The 16,709-nt window shown below is 40.9% G+C and overlaps 1 protein-coding gene across 1 annotated transcript; it reads left to right on the top strand.

Moving 5' to 3' along the window:
* The first annotated feature begins 37 nt into the window (after nucleotides 1-37).
* On the top strand, nucleotides 38-6,842 carry LOC108716920 (E3 SUMO-protein ligase ZNF451). Its single transcript, XM_018263501.2, has 5 exons — nucleotides 38-399; nucleotides 1,424-1,595; nucleotides 3,138-3,324; nucleotides 5,118-5,162; nucleotides 6,337-6,842. Exons 2-5 carry the CDS (start codon nucleotides 1,584-1,586, stop codon nucleotides 6,381-6,383), a joined length of 291 nt encoding a protein of 96 aa, XP_018118990.1. The 5' UTR covers nucleotides 38-399; nucleotides 1,424-1,583; the 3' UTR covers nucleotides 6,384-6,842.
* Nucleotides 6,843-16,709: the final 9,867 nt, after the last annotated feature.

Raw genomic sequence — 16,709 nt, 5'->3', positions numbered from 1 at the left:
GGTGGTTTAGGGGTTAAAAGGAGAAGCAGAGCAGGAGAGCGGGCATTAACTTTTGTTTTTTGTCTTACTAGGTGCACGATGGAGCTGAATTATGGAGTACGTTCGGCAGGAGCGAAGAGGAAGATTCTCAGGCCCCACAGGTTCAGGGAAGATCCAGGAGCAGCAGGGGAGCCTTCGCTAGGAGAGGAGAGCAGGGTAAGAGGTTCCATTCAGCAGCTGAAGAAGAGACGGCTGATCGCCAGCGGGGAAGATCCGAAAGTGAGTGGTTTGTCCGAGGCGTCGCGAGATTGGGAGCGGGACTTCGACGACGGAAGCGACGGTGAGGAAGATCCGGCTAGCATTCGGCGGCAAGTCAGCGAAGAGGCAGGAGTTCCCGGTGAGAGTTCGTGCGAAGGTCTGGTGAGTGTTGAAGAGGGTTCGGAGGGGGGGGAACGGGAGGGGAGCGGACCCGGGAACGGGGGGGGGGGGATGGAACGGGGAACGTGGGGGGCGGAGCAGCGGGAACCGGAGAGGGGGAAGGACCCGTTAAGCCCAGCACAAGCCCCCCCGGCAGGCACAAACCACTAGGTAGGCCCAAACTACCAGGTAGGCCCAATCCACTAGGTAGGCCCAAACTCCTAGGCAGGGCCAAACCCTCAGGCGGGCCCAAACCACCCAGCGGTCTCAAACCACCCAGCGGGGCCAAACCGCTCAGGGGGCCCAAGTCATCCAGCGGGCCCAACCTTCATAATAGGCCAAAAATCCCCATTAGGCCCATGTCTCCCAACAGGCCCTCGGCCCTCAGCAGGCCCACGGCCACTAGTAGGACCTCGGCCACCAGCAGGCAAAAGGCTCCCAGCAGGATTGTGTGCTCCAGCAGGACCACGGCCCCCAGCAAGTCCACGGCCCATAGCAGGCACAAGGCACCCAGCAGGCTTAAGGGTTTAAAGGGTAGTTCAGGCCCCAACATAAGGGAGACGGAGATTGGTAACCCCGGCCCACAAAGGGAGGGAGTGGCAGTTGAGGAAGGGGATTGCGAGTGGGTGGAAGCGGGGGAGGGATGCAGCTGGGGAGGGTACATTATGGACGAGGGGGAATGGGGGATGGAGGCAGCAACCACCAGCAGAAGCATGGCCCACAGTAGGGTGGGTCCAGCAGCAAGAGGTGGGGGGAGCTTCAGGCTCAGGGGGAGCAGACCTGGGGGCAATGGGGGGTTCGGGAGGGGGCCAGGCCCAATGTTCCGCGAACTGGTCTCAGCCAGGGATGGTTATGGTTTTGGGGGTTGGGAAGGGGATTATGATTTTTATGGTGGGCAAGATGAACAGGCATATGTGAATGAGATGCAATTTTTTCCCATAAGCAGGCAATGGGTAAGGGGAGGGAGGTCTAGTCAGTGGGAGGATTATAGGCACAATGGTAATGGGATGCCGACTTTCTATTTCAGAAATAGAGAAGAGGAGGAGAGCTGGCGGCAGTGGAGGAAGGAAAAAGAAATGAGGATGGAAGAAGCAGGACCTTCTCGAGACATGGAAGTGGAGCAGGGCAAAAGGCACAGAAGGAGGTGACGGTTTCGCAGGAAGTAAGAGCGGCAGGAGGGGTCAGAGATGCATCTGTTGGTGAGTTGAATGAGCAAAATGTTTTTGATTCTGAAACAGATTCAGAGGACTCAGAGAATGGGACAGAGAGTGAGAAATTTTTAGCAGTCATAAAGCGGTATTTTAGAAAGAGTATGGGGGAGAAAGAGGGGGGAAGATAGTACAAGGAAGCGGAGCAGTAGGTTCGGTTATGGGGGCAGCAGACACATATGCTTGTGCTTTAACGGACACATCTGCTCATTTGCCAAGAAAGGTAGCGAGAAATATAGAAGCAGGGAAATTTGTGGATATATATGAGATAACTAGGGAGGCGGTGCAGTCCAAAGAAGAAGGTGAAAAAACAGTTGAAAAGGGCAGAAAGAAGTCTATTTTTGATTGGTTGAAGGGGTTTTTCGTTTTTGCTAGTGTGTATTTAAAGAAGCAACCAGAGCAGTGTTTGAATGTGATAAAATATATGGATACTATAGTGGATACATGTTTGTTTTACAAGGGGTCATCCTGGTTTGATTATGACAGAGCTTTTAGGAAGAAAATGGTCAGTTGTAAGATGTTGTCTTTTGGGCAGAAGGATATTGATTTGTGGACTAGATGGGTGTCCAAGGAAGGTAACGCAGTTGGCAGTGTCAAAGTGGGATCTGCATTTAAACAGAGGAATGTATGTTTTGCGTACAATGAGAGGAGATGTAGTAGGGGATTCGCGTGCAAATTTAAGCATGCATGTTTATCATGTGGAGCTTCGCATGTTGTAGGTGATTGTTTGAAGAAGGGGGATAATCAGGGATTTAGGCAGCCCTTTCGAGCAGCTACACAGAAGAGCGGAAACGCCAATTCAGACGGAAAGGCTAAGTGAGGCTTTGGCAAATTATCCAGACAGGAAGACAGCAGAATTTTTGGAAAAAGGTTTTATAGAAGGTTTTAGGATACCAGTGTTAACCCCCCCCGCCAAACGGGAAAGTAAAAAATTTGAAATCAGCTAGTAATCATCCAGAGGCACTGAAACAAAAGATAGAGAAGGAAGTAGGCTTGGGTAGGATGGCAGGCCCATTTAGTGAGAAGCCTATTGCAGATTTGGTGGTATCACCATTGGGAATAGTACCAAAAAAGGAGACGGGGAAGTTCAGAATGATACAACATTTGTCATACCCAGAAGGGGGATCGGTTAATGATGCCTTGGATAAGGAGCAGTGTAGGGTACAATATCAATCATTTGATGAGGCATTGGAGGAAGTGAAGAAGTTAGGGGGAGGGGCATTGTTGGCAAAAGTGGATATTGAATCCCGCATTCAGGTTGTTACCTTTGCATCCAGACAGCTTTAAATTAACCGGTTGTTGTTTTCAAGGAGAATTTTACGTTGATCTTTGCTTGCCAATGGGTTGTGCCATTTCTTGCTCTTATTTTGAGATGTTTAGCACATATTTGCATTGGGAATTGGATAGAAGGACAAGGAACGGAGCTATAGCACATTATTTGGATGATTTCCTAATTATGGGACCTAGCCACTCTGATATCTGTAAGAATAATTTGAACATTTTTTTCACTGAAGTCTGTGATTTTCATTTCAGGCAGGACGTTTAGATGAACAGCTTCCAAAGCAAATTCCATTTACCATACTCTCTGGTGATAAAGGCTTTCTGGAATTGGAGAGCCAGTTTAAGAAAACTCAGCGGCCCGCTCACATTCTGAATCCTCACCACTTGGAGGGAGATATGATGTGTGCACTTCTAAACAGCATATCTGATACAATGCAAGGTACACTGCTTGTGAGAGAGTTTGGACTAAGATAACACAAAACCAATGATGGTGGTAGAAAGATTAGATAAATATCAAAGTCTGCACTTTGTTCAGTGCCCCATCTCTATCAGAAACAATTCATAATTAATAAGGTAACGAGAATTTGAAGGACAAAATGTAAAAAAAAAATATTAGAAACTTCTGATTGAACTTCATGTGTGAGTTTTGTTTTTTAAAATACACATAATTTGTCCTGTGTGCTATACTCTGCTGTTTGCCTGTGTTCACATGTAGCATAAATAGAAAATATTAAGTCTGCATAAACAAAAGGAATTCATTCCACCTATGATGTAGACAGTGCCACTTTGCGATTGGTCTTTCTATATTATTTTTGGAAATGTTTGAACTATTTCGATTTTTGTTCAGTAGCTGCCCGGTTTGGTATTTCAAAGGCTATCTGGTTTCTAAGCTTCCACTTACTCTAACTAATGAGGCAGCAAAGAATGACTCAGACTGAAAAATAAATATAAGGGGGCCTCAACAGAACAGTAAGCAAATTCAAAACTATCAAATAAAAAATGGAAGACCAATGGAAAAGATGAGTCACTCTAAAACATAGGCCCCTATTGCATTTTATTATGAAAATATGAAAATCCAAAGGGGTTGCAATACTCATACAGGAAAAATTACTTTTCTTGAGTATCTTCAAAAACAATCACAACTCCCCTCTCGCAGTTTTATATTAAACTTCACAAACTAGCAGGCTACTCTCAATTTCTCAATTTTGCCATACAGAAGGGAAAAAGAGAGGAATGTTGTCGATATATTCTTTCCCACACACACAGCTGCACTGCTCTTTAGTACTTATTATAATCATGAGACACTTCTGGTTTATCCTATTACAAGATTATTTCTCAGTATGAGAAATTTGTGTATGAAGTTAAGACTGACACTTTCCTAAGAATTTTCTTTAAGTATAGATTCTTCTCTTTCAGGAAAAATATTGATAGTACTTTCCTTTCAAATTAGACAGTACGATGTTATTTTAACTTGGATTTTATTTTTGGATTTTAATCCTTCTCTAATTTACAGCACAATTAATTTGTGGATCTGTTTATATGGATATTAGGGATGCACCGAATCCAGGATTCGGTTCCGGATTCGGCCTTTTTTAGCAGGATTCTGATTCGCCCATATCCTTTTGCCCAGCCGAACCGAATCCTAATTTGCATATTCAAATTAAGGACGGGAGGGAAATCGCATGACTTTTTGTCACAAAACAAGGAAGTAAAAAATGGTTTCCCCTTCCCACACCTAATTAGCATATGCAAATAAGGGTTCGGATTTGGTTCTGTATTCGGCTGAATCTTTTGCGACGGATTCGGGGGTTTGGCCGAATCCAAAATAGGGGATTCGGTGCATCTCTAATGGATATGATAGTGAGAATTTTGTATATCGGTGAATAATTTATAGAAGCAGGCAACACCAAACTGGGGCAGGACCAAACTCATTGCATGAACAAAGGGAGATCATAAAGTTACTGAATGTTAGGATAGTTTTACACTGATAAGCTGAATAACTACAGTTACAGAATCATAGCATAGATACAGTGCCTGTATATGGCCCCATAAGTTAATCAAATTCCCCTTCATCACAGAATTAAACGAGGAAGGGTTAATAGATCTGACACATTTTTTAAAGTCTTTACCAGTTTTCAGTGTAAATAACTGCTAGTAATAAAATGAAGAATGATGTTCTACACCACTATATGCATATTATAATTTACATTTTGCGTTCTGCCACTTCTACAGATGCAAATGATAAAACAGAAGATGCTCTAACAGAACTGGATGAAGGTTTGTTCATTTATATATACTAATTTCCTGACCATCATTTTCATATGTGTATTGGAGAGCCAAATCCAGTATTGCTACTTGGGGAGATTAGTCGTCCAGCAACAAATCTCCTCTTCTTTGGACGACTAAGGGACACTGAACAAATTCCCACCAGCTAGAATGTGAATCGCTGGCGGGATGGCACTCGGATCACTTCAGGCTTTCAGAAGTCGCCCAAAATTTCCTTGTGAGGCAACTTTGAGCGACTTCGGAAAACAAAGAGTGCCATCCCACCAGCAATTTCCATTTTAGCTGGAGGGAAGGCATTTCAGGGAGATAAGTCGTCCGAAGAAGAGGCGATTTGTCTCTGGGCGACTAATCTCACCCTAACAATACATTTGGGCAATAATACCTGATGGTCAACCAGAGTTTTATCTGACTAGTATGGCGCTTTGATATATTTTATCAAATGACTCTAATTGAAAACTATACAGAAATAATGAAATCTTTAGGCATTGTTCTTGCAAGACTTTAAAGCTATAGTATAAGACAGTGATTTATCAACAGTATGGCAGGCCCTGTATGGAATGACATATCAAAGAATCTTACCAAACTGGAATATATATTTACATAAATATTGCCCTTTTACATCTCTTGCCTTGAACCACCATTTCGTGACTCTATCTGTGCTGTCTCAGAGATCACCTGACCAGAAATACTACAACACTAACTGTAACAGGAAGAAGTGAGGAAGCAAAAGGCAGAACTCTGTCTGTTAATTGGCTCATGTGACCTTACATGTGGTTTGTATGTGTGCACAGTGAATCTTACGATCTCAGGGGACGGCCCTTATTTTTTTAAAATGGCAATTTTCTATTTATGATTACCCAATGGCACATACTACTAAAAAAGTATATTATTATGATAATGGTTCATTTACATGAAGCAGGGTTTTACACATGAGCTGTTTTACTCAGTATCTTTTAATAGAGACCTACATTGTTTGGGGGGTATAGTTTTCCTTTAAACCTTGCTGTTATAGATAGTCTTGGAAATACTTGTGATACAGTAATCTTGTAAGTAGCAAATGGGAGCCTGAAAAAATGTTGCCTTCTCCTTTGAACTCACAGATTTTGACAGCTGCTTGATGAAATGGTTTGTTCTTACATGTATGTATTTATTTTTTATAACACAGATGCCAATTTGAAAGAAGCTATCAGAAGAAGTATGACAGAGATGTAAAGCAGGAATAAAAAGAGATGTAAAGCAGGAATAAAAACATTACCTTGAAATAGAACTGCCAATCCCTTAGAGAAATATGGAGCATGGTATATTCCAGATATGCGATTAACTAGCACTTCATTAATGAAGCCTGTCCTGACACAAACTCTGGTAACCATTTCCTACTTGTTTGTATCCATCTTTCTGGAATAACCTCTATTAAACATGTGCAGGTACAACAATCAAATCAGGTTTACGTTTTACATGAATTTTGCTTTATTTCCCTGATTCTGGAATCAAACTTCAAATCTTTGATTGTTCTTTTTCTTTAAACTTTTTAAATCTTACTTTTTTTTTCCTGAAATGTGTCTGCAGGGGGGCAGTGATTGTCCATTTAAAAGTGTTTGTCTTTTATTTTACCTATCCTATCCTTTTCATATGTGTTGATATATATTTAAAAAATAAATTTATTTTGAAGAATATTGACTTATACCCTTTCAAGATTATTAAATTAAAAAAAAAAATATATATGTATTTTTTTTTATTTACAAAAATTGCTTTGCTTGTCAGAAAGATACATTTCCCTGCTTGCTGCAATAAGAGTGCAGCAGAACAGCATCTGCATCGAAGCATGCACTCACGTTCTTTTATAGTATCTGACCTGGTGGTCCTCAAGCCGGCTTTTTAAAAATGGCTCTGTAAACTCAATAACATTAGCACCGTAACGTTAAGGGGTCTATTTATTAAACCTCAAATTTTAAAAGAAGAAAAACTCAGCGGAGTTAAGATGGCGAACTGAGAACACGTTCTTGCTGAGCTCCGTCGATAGTATTTAATCCTGCTATATATCCTGCCATTCCACCTCTAAATTTTGCCGGGAAGACTACTAAGCACCTCGGCTAAAAGATGGGCAAATATGGGACAAAGAGTGCCACAACTCGCATGGAAAAATACCTTTCCCCAGCGCCTCTGCCACCTGAGGCTGAAACTAACACGGACCAGGCCGCAGTCACGCAACCCATAATGGCGGAAGGTACAGAGCCGATACCCCCCAGAGCCATCAAACACTGACCACCTGGCGGCGATTAAATAAGGCCCACTCTAGCATGTCGACCCAATTGGAGACCATCAAGGTCGACATCTCCCATCTCAGGCATGATATGCAGAACTTGAGGGAGCGGACCACAGAGGTAGAGCAGCGAGTCTCCACTCACCAGAAGACACCACCAGGCCCATTCCGGCAGATCTAGCACGCCTGGCCAAGCAGCTTACGGAGGTGTCCACAAAAGCGGAGGACCTAGAAAATAGTCTCCGCCGCAAAAAACACTGAAGGGTAAATACTGAGAGGTTCACCGAAGAGTGGTTGAAACTTACCCTGGGCACAGAAATTTTCTCCCCACTGCTGGTCATCGAGCGAGCCCATCGAGTTCCAACCCTTGATCCCTTGCCTCCGGGAGCCAACCAATACTTCTCCTCAGTTAAAGTTACCAACTTTGGGGCTAAGGCCCACCCCAACTGGTGGGTGGGCAAGGGTGGGACATTGGGTTGTGTGGGATTATATCTGTCATTCACACTATTATTTTCATCACTTCATCGTATCTCTCTTCTCTTCAACACTCTATCTACATATCTTTGAACCTTCATGTCCTTGTATGCTTATTTACCATTTGATTTAATACCATCTTGCATGTCTTTCAAGATGAAATATATTGATGCTCAGTGGGTGGATCCTCAGAACAAGGCTTATTCTCCCAAACAGCTCCAATATCCCCAAAATGCAGAACCTTTCGATCATTTCCTGGAATGTCAGGGGATTAAACTCAAAATTTATAAGGACCCTTCTATTTAACTATCTCAAAAAATACTGTCCATCAATACTGCTACTACTACTCCAAGAAACCCATCTAACGGGGCAAAAACTACTATCTCTCAAGAAACCATGGGTGGCTTATGCCTACCACGCTTCTTTCTCCACTCACTCTAGAGGGGTTTCTATTGTGGTCAGGAAAAATACTTCCTTTGAACTGATACAGATCCGGACAGATTACTATGGAAGATACATAATCCTCCAATGCAAACTGAATAATCAATTATTTACCCTGGTGAACATCTCCCGCCACCCTTCTCAGTAACGCTCCTGGACCATATTACCACAATCCTAGCTTCCTTCCCACCAGAACCGTTATGCATCCTAGGAGACTTCAATGCCACCCTGGACCCAATAATGGATAGGCTACACCAGGGGGCACCCATAACCAACACTTTTCCAAATGGGCAGAAGCCCTAGCCCTCATAGAAGTGTGGAGATGGAAACATCCGCAAGACAAACAATACTCATGGCACTCTATCCAGGATAGACCTGACCCTAGCTTCTGCAGACTTCTGCCAGATTGTAGATGAAGCCACATACTTACCCAGGGCCTTTTCGGACCATTCCCCTTTAATGATTAAAGTCTTTCCAGATACCGGTTATAAGCACTCCTCCTGGAGGCTATCCCCTCTATGGCTTACAGTACCTCTGGTCAGAGAACAAGCACAAATGGAATATCAAAAGTACTGGGAAACAAACCAAGCCTCTGCTCCACTATTATGGGAAGCATCCAAACCCAGGATCCAGAGTCCTTGTATCCCTCGATGCAACAAAATCCTTTCAACTCCGTGGAGTGGCCATATTTTTGGGAGATCATGAAACAATTCGGAACTGTTGTGGCCTATTGTATTGGAGGGCCTACTTGCGTCAATACTGAAGTGGGTGTTTCTTTATGATTAATTAACCAATTTGTACTTCTGGGTTCACCTCCAACCAGGGAGTCCAGATCTTTTCGAACTTCTGCGTGCAGCCTTGTCCTTCGTAATTGAGTTTGATAAGTAGAAGTGTTTTGTTAATTAGGGGGCTGGGGGGCCATCCATTTGGTCATTAGAAGCTTCTTTGCGTAGAAGAGTAGTACTCGGATCAGCGATCTGGTTTTATTGGTTTTATTCAGAGGCAGTATGTCATCAACTAGACGTAGCAGACAAACTTCTGGGGTGCAGGGGCCTGGGCCTTGGAAGGCTAATTTATCGGTCATATGTTTCACTACAGAAGACCAGAAGTTGTGAATCTGTGGGTCAAACTGCCACCACTGCATGGCTGGCTCTTCCTCCTGAAACAACAATGCTGTCAAACTTTAAGGTACATTTCTGTCTCTGTACACAAGCAGTTTGGGTGTCAGGCCCTCAATTATGTAAATTATAAATAAAATAACATTCTATTCTTTTTTTGCTTCCCTACATTATTCCTCTGTGTCAGTCCATATGTTTGTTGAAGAGCGTACCAGTGAGCAGAGAACCCAAAAATAGAGAACAAGTGCACTTAAGAAGGGCTCTTATACACTGGTGTTTTCCCCTGTAGTCGAACACATGAAAGAACCTAAGTCCTAAGACTCCAACTGAAGATAGAAGATCACCAGATGCTCACCAAGCCCAAAACAAACGCAGCATGGACAGGACTATGTAATGTGACTACAAGAAACTTGTTTTAGTGGTTTGCAATGGTTCAGTTGCATTACACATCCACGTTAAATCAAGGTTCTGATGTTTTAATTCAGCTATTGCCGATCTGTCCTTTCTGATTCTTTTTATAAGAATATGATTTTTATGACATTAATTATATCTTAGTTTGGTTGCATGCCTTTACTACATCCAAAAACGTAACTATATTGAGGTGACATGTGATGCATGCTTGTATTATCAGTGGCCCTAAATACTTGGTAGTTTTTACTTTTAATTTACAATCAGCTAGCTGGTCCATATACCAAAGTGGAATAGTGCGGCAACTCCAAAAGCATTCCCAAAGCAAAGTGATTGTATGCAGAAATTAGATTTGAAACCTCTCTAATGTACTAATGAGACTTGCTAATTTAGATTGTTTAGAATTAAAGGGGAACTCCGCACAAACAACTTAAGCTTTTTGAAAAGTAAACATAATTTCAAGCAACTTTGCAATATACATAATTTTTTAAAAATATGCAGACTTTTTATGATTTTTAATGGTTTCTGGCAGTTTCCCTAAGCCTAGCCCCCTGCTCTCCTGATGATCTCTCTACTTTGCTGAGCTGGCTGACTACTGTTACTTTGTATCAACAGCCTGCTGTCCTCAGCCTGCATCCTCCATACTCCAAAATTCCCTGCACACATGATTTCAATAAGGAACGTAACATCACAGTGCATTGCATTGTGGGTTATCTAGTTACTGCATGCTGTCTGTAAGCTGTGGAGAAGTTGTTACAATTTGTAACATCAGTGTTTAGTCCCTCCTTCCCTGCCAAGATTTCAAATGACGCAGAAAGAAAATAACTGTTAAACAGCTGGATTTCAATGGCATTTATTTATACTTTTTGAAGAAACCGGTAACTGTCATGGGTACATTAGGGGTTTCTGTGTTATGTGGGCCTCTTTATCAAATTTTGGTTTGGAAGCGGTAGTTCCCCTTTAAGTTTAAAGATGATGCAACTTTTAATCCCAGACACATACATGCTGAATTTACTGAAGCCTGTGCCTTGTTTTGCAGTGGATTTAAGGAAAGGAATTAGAAGAGAATATACTTCAAATTATCCAGCTCTCTGCCCCTATTCTTTCCATTCTTCTGTTATTTGCTAAATTATAATTAATTGCAGGTATCCAGTAGGAAATGAGAAGAGCAATTATTTCTTGAAGCAAATTATCTGCTCAGCTGCCATTTAACAAGGACATTTAGTAATTAGAAGGGAATTCCTTTTGCTAAAGTTTTAAAATATATAAACCATTTAATTATCCCGCACTTTGAAAGCTTTTTTTCTTTTGAAGGACTGAATAAACTAGGATATACACCAAATTTGTGTATTTTCATGTGTTTCAGATAAATATAACGTATATATGGTTCTGTTTTTCAATTATGAATTGTGAAATTCAGCAAAATATTGAAATTAGGTGGTAGGAAGGTTTCATGCACTGTAAATTCCATTCAATACTGTATATAGTATAAAAAATTGCAGAGGATATAAGCGTTTTGCTTGCTACAGAGTAACCCTACCTAATAGAAAAAAACCTGGTAAACACTGCCCTGCACAGGAATACCCTAAAATTGCCGCCAAAATAACAGAGAGAGAGAGGCTCAAGCATTGCACATCTTTGCAAAAAACATACTATTTAACATACTAAAAATTCATGTTCTCCTTGCAGGGCCTGAACTAGGGGTAGGAACAAGAGGCACGTGCCTAGGGCGCAAAGCTTGGAGGGGCGCCAGGCAGTTATATGCAGCCTACCCCTAGTCCGGCAAGTGGGACCACATTGAAAAGTGGGTGCGCTCTCTGAAGTTGAAGTGTTTTGCGCACAACCACACACGTGCGCCCTCGTTTGCGGTCAGTTACGCACGATTGCGCGCGGTTATACACTGAGTCCTCGGTTGCACGCTCTGGCCAGCTGGGTAATGGGTTGCCTGGGGCAGCTGACAGACTTGACCCGTCACTGTCTCCTTGCTATAAGATGGAATGCAGGTTAGTCATAGTACGTGACTGAATGTAAAAGCGTTTTATTAGCATTGGGCAATGTGCCTCATCCTGCAAACAGTAAAATCTTGTAAAATTGTAGGTAGAAGTTACTTTTTCCCCAGGTGAGCACTTCTGTAAAATACAATCTTAACATTGTAACTGAACAGCAATAGAAGTTTTAAACTGGTACAACAACAAGTGTACAGTATGTATATGGTAGTGCTCTAGGCTTTCATTGCTTTACATTGGAAGTTCACACCTTTATGAGCAGCACTTATTTTTTAATATAAATTTAAATCCATTTAGTTGCTTTTAAAAACATTCTTTAGTAATTTTGTGGAAATAGTTAAAAATTGTGGTGGCAACCCATACTCAGTGTCTCACTGGCCCACTGGGATACCAGGAAAACTCCCGGTGGGCCCAGGTGTCAGTGGCCCCTCATGCTGCTAAACACTTGGCCTATTTCATGGTCATTCCCTATTTCTATGAGAACAAAGTGGCTAAATAGATGGAATAATAGATTATAGTATGTAAAGAAAATAGACTAGGAGAATAGAGGTTGAGTGAGGAGAGGAAGAATAATAGTACTGAAAGTGGGCCCCTGGTCTAAGAATTTTTGGTGGGCCCCTGGTGTCCCGATCTAACACTGCCCATACTCATTGTCTCCTTGCTTATATATCAGCCAACTCCCATAGTTTACTTAGTACTTACTTTATAGAAACTTTCTTAGGACCCCTGGCAGCTGGTTGTGCCCCAAAACTAAATGCTGACCAACTGGTTACCTGTAGAGGATTTCAGCATTTTGTTCTTCTAGGGATGGGAAGAAAATATAACATGTGAATGGGAAATGCCACAATGTTGGCTTGTACTTATGAAAACCATGACCCACCCTGCATTTTCAAGTGATACGTGCCTGTACTAACAACACTGATCCAAATATTTCCATTTACCAGCATTTTGTATAGCAAAATTCACAAGTCAATAAGGCATTTTTTAATGGCTGTTTTTTCCTCATGTGAGTTTTTTTGGGGGGAGGGGGATAATTCATGATGAAATTAAATAATGAGGAAAAAAAACTTGAAACACTGAATTTCACTGTGAATTTATGTCTGGTGAAAAGTTTTGCTCATTGCTACTATTAACCAATAATTATTTCCATTTCATCTTTTTTTTTTAACTTTATTTTATTCTTACCACAGACTTTAGCTGCACCTTACCTGTTGATTGGGCCAAGTCATAAGTCACAATTCATTACTGTCCCACCTCTACATCAGCAGCCATGTTTTTTGTTGTTCCAGATTTAAAGCCATGGGGTTATGTGTTATTCATAAATAACAATTTGCTACAAATATTTGCATAAATATATATACAAATATATACATTTAGGCCCATATATATTTGGACAGAGACAACTTTTTTCTAATTTTGGTTCTGTACATTACCACAATGAGTTTTAAATGAAACAATTTGGATGCAGTTGAACTGCAGACTTTCAGCTTTAATTCAAAGGGTTGAAAAAAATATTGCATAAAAATGTGAGGAACTAAAGCCTTTTTTTTGTAACACAATCATTTCATTTCAGGGGCTCAAAAGTAATTGGACAATTGACTCAAAGGCTATTTCATGGGCAGGTGTGGGCAATTCCTTTGTTTTGTTATTATCAATGAAGCAGATAAAAGAGTTGATTTGGGGGGTGGGGGTGCTTGTATGTGGAAGGTTTCGCTGTGAACAGACAACATGCAGCAAAGGAGCTCTCCATGCAGGTGAAACAAGCCATCCTTAAGCTGCAAAAACAGAAAAAACTCACCTGAGAAATTGCTACAATATTAGGGCTCTTACAGACGAGCGTTTGAAGCTGGCTCCCCTGCGTTCCGTTTTTATGTGTCCAGCCGCAGGGGAGCGCAGAAGTAGACGCATTCTCTTTTTTTCAATGGGGCTGTATTGCCGAAAGCAGGAAAAATGCAGCATGTTGCGTCTCAACCTGCGTTCGGCACCTACGTGCGCCTGTGTGAGTACAGCCCCATTGAAAAAAACTGAGTCTACTCTTGTGGCTGAACACATAAAAACGGAACACAGGGGAGCGCAGCTTCAAACGCTTGTCTGTAAGAGCCCTTAGGAGTGGCAACATTTTGGTACATCCTGAAAAAGAAAAGCACTGGTGTCCCTGGCGGTAACTCTGACATATCTATTCACAGTAGCACAGCTGAGACAATGGGATTCTCTTTTCCTTCAGCAAATTATGGAGCTTTCCGGAGCATACACAGTGAATACCAGACTGGCCTCAACTGCGCACATTCAAAATAGTTTATTATTAGGTTCTTTATAGGAAATATACAAAGATGGTCGCCCATGAGCTCTGCTGCGCTACTATGCATGGATATGTCAACACTTTTTCCAAGTAATGGCCTATGCGGGGAGGAGGCAGGGAAGGGGGCCAATGTAAGATAGTGGATGGGGGTTCTTTTAAGGGGAGGTTTAGTTTTCCTTTAAGTAACAACATTGTTGTTTTTTTTGTTGTATTTTGCAAAATATGTATTTATTTTGTTTTTTGTATTCTTTATTTCTTTCGGTTTGAAGTAAAATCGTTCGAATATTCGAACATTCAATAATCGAAGTATTGTCTCTTTAAAAAAACTTTTGACTTCAATACTTCGCCAAATGAAACCTGCCGAAGTGCTATGTTAGCCTATGGGGACCTTCTAGAGCATTTTTCTAAGTTTTTTGAAGTCGAAGAAAAATCGTTTGATCGATGGATGAAAGGATTTAATCGTTCGATCAAACGATTTTATTTCAACTGCAAATGGCCAAATTCGATGTAAAAAAAACGTTGACTTCGATATTCGAAGTCAAAGTATTCCAATCCAATTTGATAAATTGATAAATCTGCCCCTTAGGGTCGAATTAAAGTCTCCTCCCAGAATAAAGGTGGCCATACATTGACTGATTAAAGCTGCTGACTCAAGACTGAGTGTGGGGCCTCTCTGACAGCCTGCCCAACATAAATCTGGATGAAAACACATAGATAAAATAGGCACTAAGATTGCACATTTCCATGAAGGAATTCAATTCCTGAAGCAACCTTTACCTGTGCTGTACCTTATGTTATGTTAGGTCCAGAAGACATGAAAATATTGGTGTTATTCTAAACCACAGAGAGAAAGAGACATCTGGGAATTCAATTTTATGAAAACAGGACTAAACTTTGGCCTTGAATTTTTGTCGAAGCTTAATAAAACTGTCTGTATGTTGCCATTCTGGGGCTAATTAAAATTCCAAATAAAACCGCCACACACATTTTTATGTTTATAGGTAAAGTCTAGAACACCTTGCTTGATTCTGTACTGGAAACTGGTTTGGAATGTAGAACTTCACAAGTCTTATCTGCCTTAATGTCATTTAAAAAATAAGACCAATTTTATTTGTATCTATGTTATATATAATAATGAACCTTTGCTTGTATGTAGAGCTCTTCTTTATGCTTCCTGATACAGTATGACAGTAGTAGTAGTACTGTAGTGTGTACTCCATAGTTCAGAACAAGAAAAAAACTGTTATAACATTTGTATGCTACGGGATATATGTATTAACGCAAGTTTTTGAGGAAAAAAAAATAGAACATTAAAAATGACATCTCTTAATGGGTCATTATCATAATGTTATACATTGTAACATCATAAAAATACCTGATGAACTGATTCAGTATGACCAAATGTTCACAAGGCATCAGGCCCCAGCATGCAATTACCCAACGTATCTCAAGGCTCTGTCTGATGTGTTATTTCATGTTACTACATATGATTCATTTGAAAAGAAAAGCGTTCAGGGACCATAGTCTCATCCAGAAAGAACTACTGCCTTTTTTCCCAGAACATCAGTTACCTACCTTTAAATATATCTGACCCATTAGAGTGGCTTCAAAGTCTAGCTGCCTTATTTTTACCATAAAATCACACATGATATGAAATTAGACTGGGTGTGGGCACAAGGCCCAAGAAACTCTATGGACAAAAAATCAGATCATTCTTTCACTACAGTCAACACTGACTCAATATTGCCCATGAATATGTTAAATGGGACATGTACAATTTGCATGAAGCTCATTATAGTAGGAAATGGAATGACAAATGCTGAGGTAAAGAGGGCCCTGCTCAATAGTGCTTATTATCCCACTACAAAAGAAAATTGGTGTAAGTGTTAAAGAGGTGACTCACCTTTAAATGGGTTGTTCACCTTGGTTAAGCACAACTCTGTATACTATAAATAATGTTCGCCCAAGCATGTTAAATCAAGTTTCGGTTCATACTGATATCTAATTAGCTTAATGTCCATGTTAAAACATCCAATTCTATACAAAGTCGGGAGTCCATATTATTATCAAACCAAGCCCACGGGACTCGCCCCTAGTTCAAAAGGGCCATCAACTATAGAAAAATTTATATCAAAAAATGATATAAGTCCCAAAGCTTTCTTCAAGTAAAAAATATTAATTTATTGAAGTACATTTTAAAAGAATTATAGCTGGTACATACTACCCCCCATATCCCACCTTACGCGTTTCGCACCCTCCGGCGCTTAGTCATAGGTGTGGATATGGGGGGTAGTATGTACCAGCTATAATTCTTTTAAAATGTACTTCAATAAATTAATATTTTTTACTTGAAGAAAGCTTTGGGACTTATATCATTTTTTGATATAAATTTTTCTCATGTTAAAACATCCACAAATCTGCTAAATTTGTAGCCAGGCATCATTGGACAAATTGCAAAGGGAGAAGCAACTTTTGCCTCGGCAGTGTGGGTCACATGGTGGTGTGGTGACATCATAGCCCTAGGATTTCCCT

Source organism: Xenopus laevis, chromosome 5L (assembly GCF_017654675.1).
Source record: "Xenopus laevis strain J_2021 chromosome 5L, Xenopus_laevis_v10.1, whole genome shotgun sequence".
Lineage (NCBI taxonomy): Eukaryota > Metazoa > Chordata > Amphibia > Anura > Pipidae > Xenopus > Xenopus laevis.
Note: the sequence above shows the minus strand (reverse complement) of the source record. Positions and strands in the feature narration are given on the sequence as shown.

Bases quoted from the DNA above. Each gene is read 5' to 3' on its own strand.
- LOC108716920 (XM_018263501.2), top strand. The intron at 3,325-5,117 runs GTACACTGCTTG...CCACTTCTACAG, and splicing joins CATATCTGATACAATGCAAG to ATGCAAATGATAAAACAGAA. The intron at 5,163-6,336 runs GTTTGTTCATTT...TTTATAACACAG, and splicing joins TCTAACAGAACTGGATGAAG to ATGCCAATTTGAAAGAAGCT.